The sequence below is a fragment of the Pholis gunnellus genome (genome assembly GCF_910591455.1).
Source record: "Pholis gunnellus genome assembly, chromosome: 4".
Classification (NCBI taxonomy): Eukaryota; Metazoa; Chordata; class Actinopteri; order Perciformes; family Pholidae; genus Pholis; species Pholis gunnellus.
This window is the reverse complement of record NC_136530.1, coordinates 1,756,962-1,775,297: the sequence shown is the minus strand read 5'-3', so window position 1 is coordinate 1,775,297 and position 18,336 is coordinate 1,756,962. Positions and strand designations below refer to the sequence as shown.

General features: G+C 45.1%; 1 protein-coding gene across 2 annotated transcripts; it reads right to left on the bottom strand.

Moving 5' to 3' along the window:
* Nucleotides 1–242: 242 nt before the first annotated feature.
* On the bottom strand, nt 243–17,569 carry nek1 (NIMA-related kinase 1). 2 transcript variants are annotated; one of them, XM_079158447.1, is made up of 35 exons: nt 17,509–17,569; nt 16,514–16,662; nt 16,319–16,415; nt 16,084–16,181; nt 15,817–15,900; nt 15,660–15,727; nt 15,490–15,576; nt 14,506–14,560; nt 14,056–14,256; nt 13,900–13,972; nt 12,421–12,572; nt 12,223–12,288; nt 11,975–12,034; nt 11,091–11,138; nt 10,873–10,953; nt 10,610–10,791; nt 10,385–10,504; nt 10,213–10,291; nt 8,920–9,003; nt 8,747–8,824; nt 7,925–8,020; nt 7,552–7,830; nt 7,256–7,309; nt 6,921–7,137; nt 6,177–6,302; nt 5,901–6,077; nt 5,447–5,620; nt 4,789–4,885; nt 4,498–4,574; nt 4,199–4,416; nt 3,187–3,344; nt 2,706–3,070; nt 2,461–2,594; nt 2,247–2,379; nt 243–906 (listed from the first exon to the last, which is right to left on the bottom strand). In XM_079158447.1, exons 2-35 carry the CDS (start codon nt 16,628–16,630, stop codon nt 893–895), a joined length of 4,149 nt encoding a protein of 1,382 aa, XP_079014573.1. In that variant the 5' UTR covers nt 16,631–16,662; nt 17,509–17,569; the 3' UTR covers nt 243–892. The 2 variants fall into 2 exon arrangements, with proteins under 2 accessions (XP_079014573.1, XP_079014574.1); XM_079158448.1 differs by having other exon boundaries at nt 7,633–7,830.
* Nucleotides 17,570–18,336: the final 767 nt, after the last annotated feature.

The window sequence follows — 18,336 nt, the reverse complement described above, 5'->3', positions numbered from 1 at the left end:
GATGTATAAGTACAATATGTACCTCTGAGATGTATAAAAGTACAATATGTACCTCTGAGATGTATAAAAGTACAATATGTACCTCTGAGATGTATAAGTACAATATGTACCTCTGAGATGTATAAGTACAATATGTACCTCTGAGATGTATAAAAGTACAATATGTACCTCTGAGAAGCAGTAAACGGTAGAGAGAGAGTTTGGGGGAAAAAAAAGTCCTCAGGTTCTTAAAAAAGTGTTTATTTCATATAAAGATTTACAATATTTAATTTATAATCAAATAAGAATTATTGTTATGCTACATTACCGATCTACAGGTTAAGAAAGGTGGAAACGTGTTGATCGTAGTGAACTGGTGTCGGTGAAAAGAGTCGTAAGAAAGAGGAAGAGGAAGAGGAAGAGGAGGCCCAGCTGGTTCTGAGTGAGTCCTGCTGACCTGGTTTATGGGTTCTGAAGCCGTGGTCCAGAAGAGAGCACCTGAGAGGACCAGATCTTTGCCCCGCCAAAATAAAATGCCACCGTGGCTTCTGACTGAACCAACAACCAACTGAAACACAACATTATTTATGCCATTCATCAACAAACACGCGTTTTCCTTCATTTACAGGTTTTGACAGAACGTTTGAAGTTTACTTTGGTTAATTAGAAGGTGTTTGTTTTTAATGCACTTCTGAGTGAACACGGGTTAGAAAATAGTGTTCGGTGCTGATAGTCAACAAGGTATGAAACACAGCCTGGAGTGTACTCGTTACTCATCATGCGAGTGTGCCTGAAACACTGTGAGATGGGCGGCTGCAACACTTCATGCATAGATCCTTCTGACGATGATGATGATGAGCGGCACGGGAAGACTGCAGAGTCAGCAGATTGTCACGGCTGCCAGCACGAAACATTACTCATCGTTATCTGGAGGGAGAGGGAGAGAGAGAGAGAGAGAGAGAGAGAGAGAGAGAGAGAGAGACAGAGAGAGAGAGACAGAGAGAGAGAGAGAGTCGGATGATTAATATGAGAGCCAGTGGTCATTGGTTAGATCTTGTCTCTTAATAAGAAGTGACAGAAGAGAAGAAGAGATTCATGGTTCCCAGATGATGTGTCCTCATGACTTAAATGGGAACAACAGGCATCAGAAACCTGAAACACAAACAAAGCCAAACAGAAGCAGATCTTTCCTCCAGACTTCTGTTCTCTCCTCGTGTGGAACGAGAAGGAAACGTAGATGTATTTGTCGCATAACTTACATTCATCAGTGACAGCATTTTAACCCAAACAACGATCTTTTACTAAACTGAAGTAAGAAGATTTTTTGCTAAGACCTAACTCAGTATTTCACAATATTTTCCTCAACCTAAGTTAGTTTTGTTGTCTAAACCTAACTAAGTCGTTTCCTGTGAAGACAGAAGTTTATTTTGAAAAAGACTGAATGTAACGAGCTGAAACCGACGTGTTTCTGGAGTAAAAAGTAACTTTTCGTAACATAAACTGTTGTATGTGAAAACTAGTACTACACACCTGCAGTTAGACATTGTCGTTCCCCATGTTTTATCCCTGATAATGATACATTATGAACAACAAATCTGTGTTGAAATCGGCAGGAGGGGAGCTAGTTAACGTTAGCTGTTAGCATCCAGCTAGTTAACGTTAGCCGTTAGCAGCCGGTGGGCAGCAGAGTCCTGTTTGGATAAATAACGGAGCTAACGTTAGCGAACAGCTAACGTTAGCGGAGGTTGCATTAAGTTACATTATGATGCGCTAGAGCTCTATTCAGTTTGAGTATTGGGCTACAGTGTATTCTAACATTATTACGATGCGATAGCCGATAGATTACACTGCATCACCGCAGTAAACGGGTTAATTCACTGTTAGTTGACTCAGGAATATGAACCAGTGTTACTGCTGCAGATCCATCTCTCACAGATCTGGAGATAAATCCTCAAAGGAACAGATCCGACATTCATCACTGCATCCTCTGCTAAAAATAGAAAACAAAAGAATCGTCGAATAGAGATGTTCAGTGAGAGAATGTATCTGAAGACGGATCCTCATCCTGAGGGAGAGCTGTCAAACTCAAAGAACCCCCCCCTCGTCTCCGACAAAGAAGAAGACACACACAGTTTCTCAGCTACACCACTCGCTAGGAAAGAGGAGAGGATTTGAGGAGATGAGAATAAACGCTCGGTGTGCTCTGACACCACAGACGACGTTTTCAACTAGACACAAATGATGAAAGGATAAAAAACGTGACGAACCTTCTTGGTACGCACCGTCCGCCATCACCAGGTGAAGGATGTTGGGATACAGATGCTGGTGCTCAGTTCCCAAAATGTTCAAGACCAAACTGGAGCCCAGGTCAATGTTCTCGTCTTCGTCTTCATGTATAGCCTTCAAAGAGCAACAAAACCCAGGTGTGTTTCTAAAGTCTGATGTTGAGAACATGCAGAGGGATCAGAAACACGTCCATACCTTAATCTTATTGTAGGCCTCGATGAACTTCTCGAAGCCCATCTGCTGCTCCAGGTTGAAGCGGAGCTCCTCCAGGCGGCTGAAGATGCTGTCGTGGTGCGCGGGCTCTCCGCCCTGCTCCTCCCCACTGCCGTCTGTGGAGCAGCAACAGTTATCACACCGCGAGACCGCGAAATTATCGTTTGTTCTGACAATAAAATACTAACTGAACTAAAACAGTTTATTCTGACGAACACTCCTCGTACCGGACTGCCACTCCTCGTTGAGCTGGCTGTTGTTACTGTGGTTCCCGTCTCCCACACCGTTGTTCAGCAGCTCCCCCGCTTCCTCCTCACCAGGACTCCCATTAGAGCATTCCTCATCCTCCTCATCCTCGTCCTCCTCATCCTCCTCCTCCTCATCATCTACAGCCATCTGACTGTTGTCCTGGTCGATCTCAGCGGCTATCCTGTTGAAAAGTACCCGTTCTTCTTCTTCTTCCTCCTCCTCGTCCTCCTCGTCCTCCTCCTCCTCTGGAGGGTTCCCGTTAAAGTCTCCAGCTCCGACCTCCTCCTGCAGCAGCCTCTCCATGGAGGCCCGGATGTCCCGCAGGTCTTCGTCCTCATACGCACTGAGGAACGGGACAGATCGTTATCACAGTGTGCCGTCAACATGCCACGGATTTCTAGTTTCTGAGCAAAATGAAATGAAAACTGATTGACAGACTCGAGTTCATAACCGTCTTACTCTTCGGTCTCCGACTGGTCGTCGTCTTTAGCTGCGTCCTCCAGGTCCTCGATCTCCAGGTTGTTGTCGGGAGCGGCGTGAGCGTCGCTCGTCGCCGCGGAGTCCCGCTGAGAGCTGAAGAGGCGGCTGAGGTCGGGCAGCGAGCAGGTCCGCAGCATCTGAAGACACAAACGGAGCCACGGGTTCAATACTTTGATGGGGCTCAGACAGGAAGTCTTGATTTTATGGAGATAGATTCGACAAGAATTATTTCCTCGTCCGACATTCGTGTGAAACAGTAGCATTACGTCACGGAGGTTCATCCCTGAACGCAGGCGGATGATTTGTTTACTTATTTATTCTACTTTAACTGTTTGTTTACTTATTTATTCTACTTTAACGATTTGTTTACTTATTTATTATACTTTAACTGTTTGTTTACTTATTTATTATACTTTAACTGTTTGATTACTTATTTATTATATTATGTCCACTTTGCTGCTGTAACGCTGTGGGACTAAAAGGATTATCTTATCTTATCTTATAATGTTGAAACTAATCCACCTCCAAATGATTGAATGAATTGCTATAAAGAAGTAAATTATACGGTTCTATCTTTATAGTGTCCAACCCTAAGGAAGCACAGCGGTTATTCTGTGCAGCTCTTTGTGTGTGAGGTGTGCGAGAGGTGTGCGAGGTGTGTGAGGTGTGTGAGGTGTGTGTGAGGTGTGTGTGGGGCTCTGCAGGTCCCAGACGTCCCTGATGAAGGTTATGACAGATGTAGGTTGATGGATGCGCTCTCTGTCCTAACAGACCCGCTGCAGGTTCACACCGTGTGATTAATGGCTCCGCGTCTGCTCCAGAGCCCCTCATTAATAAAAGGAAGCTCAACTCCTTCCTAAAAATACTCCGCAAGTCCCGACAGCACACCAACAACGACGTCCTCGACCGTGGACTCATACTGTCAAGTGACCCCTTCAGACCTTTCCTCATAAAGTTCCAGTGTGTTGTTTTAAAGAGCTCAGACGATCACCTTGGGGTTGTTGGCGTCGAACATGCCGGTGGAGAGGCCGATGAGGAGGGAGTCGTGGTGCTTGGAGCGCAGCGGGGAGACGGAGCGCGAGCGGGAGGCCAGAGAGGAGGAGGACTCGTCCAGGGAGGACTGGGCCGAGAGGAGCGCCAGGGCGGCGGTGCGGCGGTGGGCCGGGGAGCACAGCTTCATGAAGAGGGGCTCCTCGCTCTGTGCTGGACCTGGGGGGGGGGGGGTAAGGTCAAAGAATCAGGCTGAAAACAGAAACGTGTCTTTTGACTCACTAGACATTAAAAACTCACCAGAAGATTCAGCTGGTTTCTCTGCACTCCTCCCGACCTCTTTAGGGCCAGCTGGTGTTATTATGCCCTCTGGTGGCCTGGAAGAAGAATACACTTTAACATGGATAATGTTTTTAAATGTATTAACACAATTATTCACTTCAAAAATAGAAAATAGAACAATGTCTGCTTCTGTTGGTGCTTCAACACATGTCGTGGGTAAATAAGGATTGAATCTTTGTGTGAAAGAGCACATTTCTTTCTTAATATAAACAATAATACAATAATAATAATAAAAGGAGGAACAGTCACATCGGCTGCCGGGCTTCCTGCTGCCAGGCCTGCTGCACACCAGCTGGAGGACGCGAGGCCGGTTTAGGGGTCTCCTCCAAAACCACCAACTCCACGTCTGCAGAGATTCAGACCAGATAGGGTAGAAATACACTTTAGTTTCAAGTTCAGATCATTTAAGAACAATATGAGTTGATCAAAGTGCTGTAAAGTAGCAAAAGAATAATTCAATGTATAGACGCTTATAACGTGGTTACTGTGAGCAACGAGCACCAGTTAACACGGTTTAACTGAAACAGCTGTTGCTCTGAACCGCTCGTGATCCCGTCTGAATTCTGTAGAACTTTAGTCGAACACGAGACAAACCGGACATTTTGATTGTGGAAACAGTTTAAGATGTAATGTTTAAAGCTTGATGACTGGTCTGCCAACACGCTAAAGCATATTTTAGAGGACGTCGGCTGTAAAGGAGTCTGTTAGAATCGATATGAAGCATATTAAAAACATCAGAACATTGATGCAACCAGAAAGAATACATGTAGGTTTTGAGCTGATGTGAGAGAAAGTGGGACTGATCCAAAGTTTAGCTGCCGTGACTTTTAAAGTCACTTCACATCTGTATCTGTGTATTTGTACACATTTAGAAATGAGGAGCAGAGACGTTGAACGTCACACTGACCCTGAATGTCGGTGAGGTTTGCTGCTCTCTGCGCTGCAGCGTCGGCGGTGTGAGGAGCGCTCTGCTTCTGGACCTCCGGGCCCCGGACCACAGCGGGCGGCGGCGGCGGTTTAGAGGACAACTCGTCTTTAGGCGCCGTCACGACCTCGACTGCTGCTGTGAGGTCGAGCTTATCTGAGGAGAACATGACATCATATCACAGATGTTTTATTCTTGTTATTATGATTATTATCTATTGTATTTCGTAGTTTGTTCTTATTGTATGAATTGGTTTTATTGTTTAATCTATTGTTCTGTTGTATCAGTGTCTGTTGAGCTTTCTGTTGTTTTATTGTAAACTGTGTTTTTTAAAGGTGCTACATAAATAAAGTTATAATCATCAGCCAGTGAATCTTTAAAACACAGGCTCCTTCATGTCACTGACACAAATGAGAAGGACTGGATGAAGACTAACCGGGGCTGGAGACCTGGTCCTCACAGAGGACGCCGTCCTCCAGCTGCTGGGTGAGAGGCTGAAGCTCCGCCTCCTGGAGCACTCTCAGCACCTGAGAGTCTGGACTCGCCCTCCACACCTTCCGAGGAGCTTCTTCCTGCAGCGCCGCCATCTGAATAACTTCCCCCGATGTTTGCTCTGAGACATCACACAGAAACAGAGACTTTCTTCCCACGTGCACTCTGCAGGTTGTCGTGATTTCTCTGCGTTCTCACTCAAAGGTCAAAGGTGACTCACCGATGGTCCTGATGCAGGTGTCCTCTAGAGTCTGTCGGGCTACAGAGAGGACGAGAGGAACTCCCGCCTCCCACTTCTTCCTGTCTCCAGCGGAAGACGGTGAATCGTCTGGAGACACGGAGGTGGCTGGTGAGACAATGAGAAGGAGAGAAAAGTTCTTACAAAACCTTCAAATAGAAGCAGTAATGAGGATAAATCATGGTGATCATGATGTTTGTATTATTAAGATTATTTAGTGCTAACTATATAAAGGCAAGCTAAATCATTTGGGAACCAGCAAGTACACCACAGCACACAAACTATTTAATAATCTTGTAAATTTTGCTTTTGGTAAAAGTGTAACAGCAGTGTTTTTAACTGGTCCTGTAGTGATGGAGAACGCTGCAGACGTCAGCAGCTAAACAGGATGTGATGTCATCGTTCGGGGGCAACGTGCGTCCACTAAGAGTTGTTTTTGTTGTTGTAAGTGTCTGAGAACATCACGGAAAGAACCCGACAGAGAAATAAAACCTCTTGGTCATCGTGTCACGTTGTGACGACAGTGGAAACGTGAGTGAGAGTTGCAGAGAGGAGAGTCGTGTTGTCACAGTTTGTTGTGACGGAGAACAGAAAGTGTAGCTTCGTGTCATCTAAAAGATTTACCTGGTCATGGATGAATATTTAGAGGATTTCAACAACATGGATGCAGCGTTAGATTTCAGAACGAGACTTTGATGCGCGGGGCCAGAGCAGAGCTCGACTTACTGGTTGAGGTGAACGTCTCCTCTAAGGTGAGCTGAGCCACAGGAAGCACCGGCAGTTCTGCTGCTTCCCACTTCTTCCGGTCTCCGTTGGAAGGGGGACGCGTCTCTGAGTCGGACCGGTTCGGTTGGGGGGCCGGACCTGGAAGAGACTCGTCCTCCACCGGGCTCTGGGCTTTGAGGTTCTGGTTGAGTCGGCGCAGAATCTGCTTTTTCTCACTCTGTTACACGAAAGGCATCAAGTAGAGTTTATCTTTCTAAAGATCGACATTCTGAATTCCTGCCATTCAAAGCACAGCGTCACTGTAATAAATGATTATCGACGCGTCGTACACTCGCCTGGATGACCGGAGCAGACTCTGGCTCAGACGGCTTCTCTTTGAGTGGAGTGATCTGTCAAACACAAAATGATAAATTGATTTAACTAAGAAGTACATCAAATAAAACAATACTATAACGTAGGACAGCCCCCCCCTCCTTGTATCTCATCAAAGCTTTATCTCACACTGTGCACAAACACCAGGTTTAAAGAGCATACAGACAAATCAAATATATATTTGTAATAGTTGTATAAATGATCCAGTGAGTGTTTCGTTATGATTTAGGTTCTACATGTGCAGAGATCTAATTTTGACCTCCTCCAGCAGAGAATTCCCAGACCGCGGGCTGGGGACCACTGGCGTCGGGTGCGATGGACTTAGTAAACGTATACTGACGGCTCCGACATTCTTCAGGGCGGCGGTCATGGATATGGCTGCAGGCAGGGCTGGAGCTTTGGCAGCTGGGTCTGGCTGAGAGGGACTCGGCTGTGGAGGAGGACCGTCAGAGGTAGAAGACGAAGCTGCTGCTGCTGCTGCTGCTGCTACGTTTCCTGCTGCTGCCGCGATGCCGGCCTTCATCCCCCGAGCTGCAAGCTTCCACAACACACAACACACAAGATTAGTCTAAACGCATGCACCGGTCAGGACAGGTGATGGTAGGAACGTGCAAAGAAGGATCAGAGCTTACATGGTCCTCCCAGGCTCTCTTCTCCCTCTCATGAGCCTCTCTCCTCTTCTTCTCCAGTTGTTCCTTCAGTACGGCAGCGCGGGCGTTAGCTTGGGCCTGGTGACAAGAACAATGACCAAACATGTTCTGAGCCATTTTATCATTTGCTGAACATTAGAAAGGTCAGCAAAGGAGAGCAGATAGCGTCTCTGTGGTCTCATTAAGCGTCCTCACACTGTGTGTGAAGTTAGGGCCTTTGAACACTGAACTTGGTGTGTCACTTTCTGGCTACATCTCGGACTTTCTAATCCTCATTAAAGCAACCAAGAGAACAAGTCACAGGCTGAAGTATTCTGGAAGGAAGCTGATGGTGAGGGGGGGGGGGGGGGGGGGAGCAGTTGTCAATTATTCAAACATTTATTCACAAATATGAACAGTGAGCACGAGAGACGATTTTCCGGCGTAAATGACAGTCAGCCAGAGCGAGCCCGTCTTCACGTCTGATTGGACCCCGTGAGAACCTGGACTGAAGGACATTGTGTCTCTGCTTCCTGGATACCGGGACGGACACCAGAAGAAGCCGAGCGCAGGACTCCGGTGGGACGAGGGGAGGCGGGTGATACTTGGTGCTCAAACATAGTCTACGTTTATCTGGGGTCGAATGTTTTATGCTAAGAAGCCGGACGAATTATCTGCCCAAAGAATTCCCCCGTTTCTCTTGCTGCTGTTTCCATCATTCATCCTGATGCAAATTCAAAAATGCTCTACAGGAATGTTTTGTTTTCTGCTTCTCTTGTGTTGCATTAAGGAACTATCTATCTATCTATCTATCTATCTACTCACCTTTAAAGCCTCGATCTTCTTCCTCCTGTGCTCGGCTTCCTCGCTGGACTCCTGGCTGTCAGAACCATCGCTGTCATACTGAGAATGAAAACACACCGGCAGCAGCAGCCGGGGAGACGAAATGTCAGAGAGGAAAAGAGGAAAAGACTCATTAAAGTGTGCTCTCACTGCACCTTCTCTCCTCTGAGCCGGGCTTTGATCTGCTGACGCTCATTGAAGTTCTGCAGGCGGATCTGCCTCAGCCTCGACAAGTACTCCTGAGAACAGACACACAGGTGTTACACACCGGAAGCTAGACACACGGTCACAATCATACAGAAATGAAATCGCATACACGGGGAGCACTTAGACCCACGACACAGTATGACGACAGCATCCGTACATGAACACATCAGCCAGAATAATAAGATACACAAGAAAGATGCAGATGTTTATGGGCTCCATTCAACGCAAAAAACAGCTGCAATAAACAACTCAAACCTGCGGTGGGAGTGGGTAATAGAAATGGGACACAAAGAACAAAAACAAATGGTATTTATTGTTGTGAGCAGCCATTATCGGGGAGGCAAAATAAAGACAGTGGAACACCACACCGTGGTTGTGCAAAACAGGCGAGCATGGGTTTGAGCTGCCGGGTTGGATTATGGGGTCGGGGGGGAGTTTTGTGCAGACGCTTATGAAGGACGACGAGCCAAAGCCAGACGTGCTGTGAGTGAGGTGGACTGCGGGGCTCCTACCTCCTCCTCTTTGTTGGCTCTGGGTCTCCTGCACCGGATCGAACCGGCCCAGCTTCCGTAGGTCGCTGCCAGGTTTTGCCGAGCGCCCTGTTTACCGTTCCACATTTTTAATAAAAGGACCGTAACACCTAACCGGCACAACAGTCATGAGCTCGGGCCAGGAGGGAACGTTTCATCAAATCACTACATGTAGATCATAAAAGGGTGATTGATAATAATAATAATAAAGCCACAGAGCATCATCACCCAACGCTGCAGCTCTACATAGAGTTTTATCTGTATTCTCCTCACATCGACCTCCTCGTCACGCAGCAGATGGAAGATGAAAATCTATTATTTTGGCCTCTCATATGTTCAACTCTCTTCACTCAATTACTCTGGCTCAATGCTAAACTGTTCGCTAACGACAGGTAGCTGGTGGGCTTTGTGGGGTCAGCAGTGAGAGCTGGTGGGTCTCGACCTCACGAACCGAAACAATGAGCTGAAACATGGCCGCCGCTGCTGCTTCGTAGGTTTGGCAGAACTAGCAACCCTTCCACGATACATGGAGCCATTTATTTCAGTGTTTACACAAAAAAATATGCTGAATGGAGCTTTAAGTTTGATAACATTTAAAAACATCTGTGCATAGAAGATGTCAGCCAGTAAGCGAGGGGCTTTAAATGTGTTGGAAGAGGTTCTGTGTTTCAGTAACAGGACTAAACACTCAGCAGAAGTCTCCCTACGTACCAGCTGTCCCTCTGCACGGACTTTGTTGAGCATGGCTTCTCTCTTCCGCTGTAAGAACTCCTCGACCTGACCCCGAGGCCTGAGAACAGAATACCGTAAATGAATAACTATGCTGTGAGAAAGAGCTTAGAGTTTTTAAATCCAGATGTGGAGGAGCAGCTGCTCGACTGACCGACTGACGTGGTCCGGTTTGGAGACGTGCTGCAGCCTCTGCAGCTCTCTCTTGACGGCGTCACAGTTCAGGAGTCGGGGGGGCCCGTTGGGCAGCGCCGCACCGGCAGCAAACGGTACGCTTCTCACAAGCAGAGGGGGGGGGGGGGGGGGGGGGGACGCCATTAAAAGCAGTATTCAACAACACAGGAAGTCACCTGAACCACAGAGACGTCTGGAACCTTACCGGACGGGACTGCCTGGTCCTGCTGAGGATCCCTCTCTGCTGAGGACTCTGGGCTGCTGTTTAGCCATCTGGTCCAGTGCAGTGTGGTAGTGCTCATACGGGGCTTTACTGAGGAGGCAGGCTGGAGGGTTGGGACCCTGACCGGAGCACGGGACGGCCCTGTTTCCACCGCCGACAAAACACTGAGTAACGGGCACAAAAGAGGCGTCTGTGAGCCTGAAGGAGGAATCATAGAATGGAGTTCTGGTGACTGAATCCAGTACCTTCCTCTCTGGGCTGCTCCCTCCACTGGAGCTCAGGACGTGTTTCCAGCCTTGTTCTCTGGCCTGGTTTATACGACTGACCTGTTAGAGAGCACAGCTTCTTCATTACTTCAGTGTTAGATGGAGACATACAGCACAGTTACCCTTTCCAACGCCCCTCCCCCGACTACAGCAACGACGTGTTACATGAAAAAAGAGACATAATAGACGACAGCTACCTTTTCTTTTTCATATCTCTTCATTTGCTCCGCTTTCAACAGGAACATCTGAAGGAAAAATAACTGTTGTTACACTTCCAGCAGCTTCCTGGTCCATCAGAAACATCATGAAGATACTTACAGGGAGAGTGTGGAGTTTCTGGAGTAAGGTTGTAGAGTCAGGGTTCTACTGCAGCAGATGAGTTCATAGAAACAGAGAAATGTTCTGCTGTGGACGTACTTTAGACTAGAATTACCTCCTCACGTTGTGTTCCTCTTCCCACCGGTCAAGGTGCAGTTTGCATCCATGTCTGTCCACAAGATTTGTGTGGAATATTCATAACTAGCATATGAATTATTCGGCTATGGTCCAAAACATGTTTAGTGAGGTCATAGTGACCTTTGACCTGAGACCACCGAGTTCAATTCATCCGTGAGCCCAATAGAACAAGTTCAATATAGAATGTTGAGTTGCTGGTCTACCGCGGTTAGTTTGTTTGTGTTATTGTGTGACTTTGGTGAAGCTGAACTAACCCTTAAAACACCAGTCACACAATAAAATACACTCACCAACAGATGTTAGCAGCAGCAGAGCAGCAGCTCCTGTGTTGTGAGGTAGAATCAGTGTCTCAGTGAATGAGTCTGGTGTCTTTGTAGAGATCATAGAGAACAGCTTCAGTTCCCTCAGAAAGGTCTGTCTGACAGCAAGGTGAAGAGGTGAACACATTCTAAATACAGCGTTCACTCACACTGATAGACATTCTGTTAGGAGTCTAACATACGTCCACAGCAGAACATTACTCTGTTTCTATGAACTCATCTGCTGCAGTAGAACCCTGACTGTGGAGGAGAACCTCACACACACTACAGAACATCACTACTGTCTCTTGAACCAATGCACCCACCTGCTCTCTCTGTTTCCTTTCTTTCTCAATCAGCTCCATCCGTTTCTTCCTCATGCCATCCTGAATGAGGCAAAAGCATCTCATTTAAAAAAGGTGTTGGAGGCAGCAGGGCTGCTGTGGTTAACAGAGAAAGCTCAGCATGAGAGAAACAGGTGAACGAGGGGATGAAGCGTGATGAGAGGGAAACTAAACATGCTGGTCGGAGGAGAGAAAAGGAAGGGGGAGTCATGAGGTGCTCTCTGCTGTACCTCATGTTTTTTCCTCTCTTCCTCCACTTGACTCACTCTTCTCTGGGGGGCTGCAGGGGGAGGGGCCTAAGCAACATATGACACACGATGATGTAAAAACACACCGATGGAGAGGCCTCCGACACGACGGACCAAGAGCTCCACAGCAACGAGAGCTTTTTGTTTTCACAGTAACTAGTCATCAACATGTCTACTCACCGGTTTATGCTTCACAGCTGGTTTCCTCTCTGCAGGTCTTTTGGCTGCATCCGACACCTTCCTCCTCGTTAAAGGCACTCCGTATTTGCTGGCTGGTTTGGTGATTTTCTGGGCCGGGGCGAGTGGTATGGAGCCAGGGGCAGGACGCTTAGCTGGTCCAACAAAACATTCAGCCAAGTCAGTATTCAACAGCCAGTACAATGTGCACCAAAACAGGTTTCCTATGAGGTCTACTCACTGCTGGTCTCCAGAGGATGAGAAGTAAAGGAATATCTGAGCACTATAGCTGAAATGCACCTCTGACCTGCATTGTGCCAACAAGGCACTGAATTACCAAACCAGGCAGTTTATTTCTGCCTCTAAATGTAGAACTAAGTAACAAACACTCCTGTAAATGGTGTTAATTATTCACTTATTCTGTCCTTATAGTGGTACAAATAATTATTAAAAGTCACTTTCTTTTCCCATCCTGAAATATTTTTGTTGACACATTTACATAAATATATTCACTCAAATGTGAGTTAAGGCAACTAGCTAACTCTGCCCGTCACATAAAACCACATTTCACAGCTAGCTGACGGCTAACAGCAGCTAGCAGAGCATCAGGTATCATGGTAGGACGAGGGTGTTCGGATATTAGTACGTGTACATTTACAAAAGACTGGTTTAGGTCTCTCTGTATAGAGACACTTTTGGAATTAAAGGACAGTTTTATATTGTATATCCTCCTCTTCCAAAGCAGTATAATAAAGCCGTGGATAGTAACCGCCCGTCCGGGACGCTCTAAGTAGTAAAGCGAACGCACCCGCAGTGAGGCGGGGATCATTTCATTGGTCAACACTACACCTGGTGTTCTGTTGGGTCGGGAATTTCTGACAAGGTTGTTGCACAAACAACAATGTGAGATCAGACGTCTCACACAGCAGAAGTGTGAGGAGGAGGGCTGAAGCTGGAGAGCAGGACATCTGTACATGCAACACAATCTGTGCATGCAACAACACAATCTGTGCAACAATACAATCTGTGCATGCAACACAATCTGTACATGCAACACAATCTGTGCATGCAACAACACAATCTGTACATGCAACACAATCTGTACATGCAACACAATCTGTGCATGCAACAACACAATCTGTGCAACAATACAATCTGTGCATGCAACAACACAATCTGTACATGCAACACAATCTGTGCATGCAACAACACAATCTGTACATGCAACACAATCTGTGCATGCAACAACACAATCTGTGTAACAACACAATCTGTGCATGCAACACAATCTGTCAGGGCTTTGAGGGAGAGCGTCACAAAATCTGAAGTGAAATCAAGAAGTCGTGCTCTCAAATTTAAAGAACACGCTCTGGAACAAAGACGGGAACAGAAAGCTTCATGGACATGTTTCTGATCTACGGTTGAGAACACAGAGCGACCAGTTTCTCCCTTTATGGGAAAAAGCAGGAAGTGTTTGCTGACCTGGTGATCCCTGCACCAAACCCACTTTAGGCTGCTTGTGAAGAAAAGTATGGCGGAATTCCTGAGCAATGATCTGGAATGGGTAGAGAATGAATGTTATTTTTAACAACAGGGTTGTTGTCGTGTATCGGAGCGACCGGCTGTGCGCCGCTCTACCTGTGGGGTGAGGAACCTCTCGATCCTCCAGGTGAGGAACGGTTTGTTCAGAACGCTGCTGACGGACGGCCTCTCGCGAGGGCTGCGTTTGAACAGCAGCGCCAGGAGAGAGCGCAGCTCCTGGGAGTAGTGGACGGACACGGGGGGGTACGAGCCCCGGATGATCTTCAGAACCAGGTTCTTCATGTTGCCAGCCTCAAACTGAGGAGAAGTACACGCAGAATCACACTCAATGACGGTGATAAAGCAGCGGTTATTAACCCTCTGAACACCAAAACCCACCGGCCGGATTGAAAAGCAATGTTTATCACAGAAGCTGTAGAAACAGACATTATCGTTGGATTGTTTATCTTTCTGACGGTCCTTGAACACATCATGTGTGATGAAGGCGTCCGTTAGAAAAAGCACATCTGCATCACTGAATAAACAGCACACACACTGAATACTTACAGCATGTTTAAGAGTGCACATTTCATACAGGACGCAACCGAGGGCCCAAACATCACTGCAGGGGGGGGGGGGGGGGGGGCAAACAGAGGGACAGACGGGTGAGTTCTGAGGTTTACATTCAATACAGTATCAGCAGACACAATGATTTCATCATATGTCTAGATAGATATAGATATCTATGAGTTCATGTTTGACCCTCTTCACCTGTAGAGTCTCTAAATGTCTGTAATGAACTAAACGTCTCTTTAAAGAACGTTTTCTCTAAATGAGTTTGTTCTCAGACTCTGATGATAAATCTCCACTTGAGCAGCTCTTACACACACCAAACTCTACACGTTCATTCCTCTCTATATGCTGAAGGTTCACACAGCACTCACACACTCATTTATACAGTTATTAATAGAACATGGAGGAAATAGATGTTTTTATGTCTGTGGACAGTATTTCTGATTCATGTAGTGACACAAAGAGAAATCATGAATGTAAACTTTGACTCTAATATGTCAACAACATGAAACAAGAACAATGAACCTGCAGCTTTATCTAATGTTCACATTCATGTTCTGGAAATGGATCCAAATTAGCTCACAGTTAATTAGATAATCAGATATTTAAAATACATTTTCAGAAAACTAGTAATTCAAAAAATAATGCAAGTAAACAACTATGGACGTTTTATTGTAATATCTATTAATACGGTTTTGACTCTATTGTCTCCCCTGAAATAGAGAAACTAAACGCAGGATGTTGAGTTTCTGCTAAAGTGACTTCATTGGTTGTAACTAAAGTGGATTAAATGACGCTTAAAGTAGTTCAAGAGGAAATCAATACCGACTTCCTGCTGCAGCGACAGACGAGCAGCTTCACTCAATAACGAGGAGACACGAGACCTTTACATCACCCCGGAGACAACCACCGCATCACACACACCACTCAGCTCGGTGGGTTTCTAATAAATATTCATTCAACATGAATCATCAGTACCTTTTGTTGTTGTACGGTTTGTTTTCGCAGATCTCTGGTGACAGGTAGTACGGAGTGCCGATACACGTTCTCGCCAGTTCCACCGTGCTGAGAGTGGAGAATAGATAGTATTATGCTTTACTGTTCACACATCTTTATGAATCTATTCAGCTGACATCTCTCACACACACCTGTTCAGCACTCTTGCGATCCCAAAGTCTCCAAGCTGCACCGTCCCATTTTTGGTCAGAAATATGTTCTACGTGGACGTTAAAGAAAAGACGTGTAAATACAGGAGGAAGGAGCGAGTCAGGGGGGGAAGATCTGGAGGTTTAAAGGAAGAGGTACCTGAGACTTGATGTCCCTGTGGAGGATCTTGCGATCATGCACGTGCTTCAGCGCCAGGCAAATCTGCACAAACCAGTCCATGATCTGAGGAGGGGAGAAGATGGGAAACGGCATCATACAGGATCAACTCCCTATCGACGTCTTTTATAATCCTAATGGCTGAACAAAGGAAAGCAGACATTAAAAGGGTCTTAATACATTTTTAAAGAAGAGCGACACAGATATGGAGCAGCATTAGTTAATACGATATGTGAATAACAGGCTTACCTGCTCCTCTGAGAACAGCACTCCTTTCTGAGAGTTGATCTTCTTGAAGAGGTCTCCGCCCTCACAGTAATCCATCACGATATACAGGCAGCCCCCCTCTAAAGAAATGTGTTAGAAGACATTCAGAGAAGTCATAGTAAACACCTCACGTTGAGTCCATCGGGATACAATCACAGGAGGTCACGTCTGTGCTTCTCTCAGCTTCAAGGCTGAGATCTCTGGATCGCGTGAATACCTTCAAAAGACTCTTTGTACTGGACGATGTTGGGATGACTCATGTTGGCAAGAACGGCAACCTCTTTCCGAGACTCCTGCCTCTCTTTGCTGGACATCTGTCAAAAGAAAAAAGGACCAGAGAAGGAGAAGGGGAAGCCTTAGAGAGCTCACATTAACAGTGATGTGAGGAGCTTGTGTAACATTAGCAGCTTACTGCAGATATGCCGATCTCCTTGATGACATATTGGTGTCCATCCTGTTTGGATTTGACGAGGATGGCCTTTCCGAATGAACCTTCGCCAATTTTCTTCACCTTTTCGTACTTGTCCATGTTAGTGGAAGGACTGGCTCCTCATGCCGGGTCTGCAAAGAGAGCATGTTGGTCAGGGATTGATCAGAACGTTATGGGTTCAGTGTCAGTAGTATCTATCTATCTATCTATCTATCTATCTATCCATCATCATCATCATCCATCATCAATCCATCCATCCGTCCGTATGTATGTATGTCTGTCTGTCCGTCCATCTCTCTATCTAGCTCCATCAAGGAGGACTGTGACGTTGGTACAACACACGAATATAGCCAATGAAAGATGATTTAAAGATTTGAATTAGTGTTTGTTTTGTCTCTTTCCCCAAACCTATAACAAGGCAGCTAGTTTTAAAATATATATATATATATATATATATATATATATTTATTTAAAGTAATCTTGTGTGTCGTCTTGTAAATACACACTCACACTCCCCTGCACGTCCCTTCTATGTCTCTATATTTAAATACACGTGACACTTTTACATTACACGGATTATACCTGTTTATAGTACTGCTATCTGTTTGTTTGGACACTATATTTTATATGTTATTGTACATTTTAATGTTTCTATTTTTTGCACTGTGTTGATTGTTTAATGTTATGTACCTTCCACCAGGTCAAATTCCTTGTATGTGCAACAAACGGTTCTGATTCTGATTCAAAGAGAACAACACACAGTATAGCTACCTGTTAGCAACATAGCTAACGTTACCTGTTAGCAACATAGCTAACGTTACCGTTACGTTAGCGGCTAACACTAGACCTCCCTACGTAAAATATACGGCCTGTCAGTGAACGCACCACAGAGTAACATAATTAAGGGAGCTCACTTCGGTAGTTCACGCTATTTAAACGTTATTAATATGTTATTTATATGTAAATACTTAGCTTACCATTAGTCTGTTTTTTCGCTGCTGTCTCGCAGAGGTTCTGGTAACTTGCTCCTGCCCCTTGCGCTCTCTACCTAACTACGTTTTGCTGCGTGTTTAATTGGCCGCCTTCATATTCCTCGAGCGTGGATTGGTTTATGCGGCTGTCCGTCATCTTTCACGGCGAATGACGGGACGTTAGTCTCCACCCCCTAACTGTTGCTGTGGACATTTCCCATAGCAACCACAAGCCAATCGCTGAAGTGCAGCGACCACAGAAACCTTTGCACCAAATTCACTTTATATACTTTTACTAGTTTTACAAATGTTTATACCTCAAAAATATATACATAAATATATATATATATATATATTAGATATATATATATATGTATATACAATATAATATATATATAATATATAATATAAATTTTTTTTATATAATATATATATGTAATATATATGAATATAAATATAAAAAAATATCAATATATGTATATTTATACATAGATGTATATATTATTCTTATCACTATACATATAAGTTTACTACATTCCTGATTATATTCAGTTTATTCATTTGAATATATACTCTTTTAAATATTTATGTTATATTTTATCTTCTTAATTTGCACTATTTTATGATAATCTCATTTTGTTTGTACTTGTTTTTACACATATTTAATAAGCATGTTATGTTTGTGCATATGATTAAAAAAAGGACGTGAACTTTATCCGTAGTTTAGGTCTCTTGGCCTCTCAGGGCTTCCGTATGTACGGGAGAGCAGAGCAGTGAATATGTAAATACACCGTAACACCACCGGTCAAAGAAATCCTAAAATCTGTTCAAAAT

Bases quoted from the DNA above. Each gene is read 5' to 3' on its own strand.
- nek1 (XM_079158447.1), bottom strand. From the start codon at position 16,630: ATGGACAAGTACGAAAAGGTGAAGAAAATTGGCGAAGGTTCATTCGGA. The intron at 9,004-10,212 runs GTACGTAGGGAG...GTCTGTTCTCAG, and splicing joins TCCGTGCAGAGGGACAGCTG to GAGTACTTGTCGAGGCTGAG. The intron at 5,621-5,900 runs GTTAGTCTTCAT...TGTTCTCCTCAG, and splicing joins GGACCAGGTCTCCAGCCCCG to ATAAGCTCGACCTCACAGCA.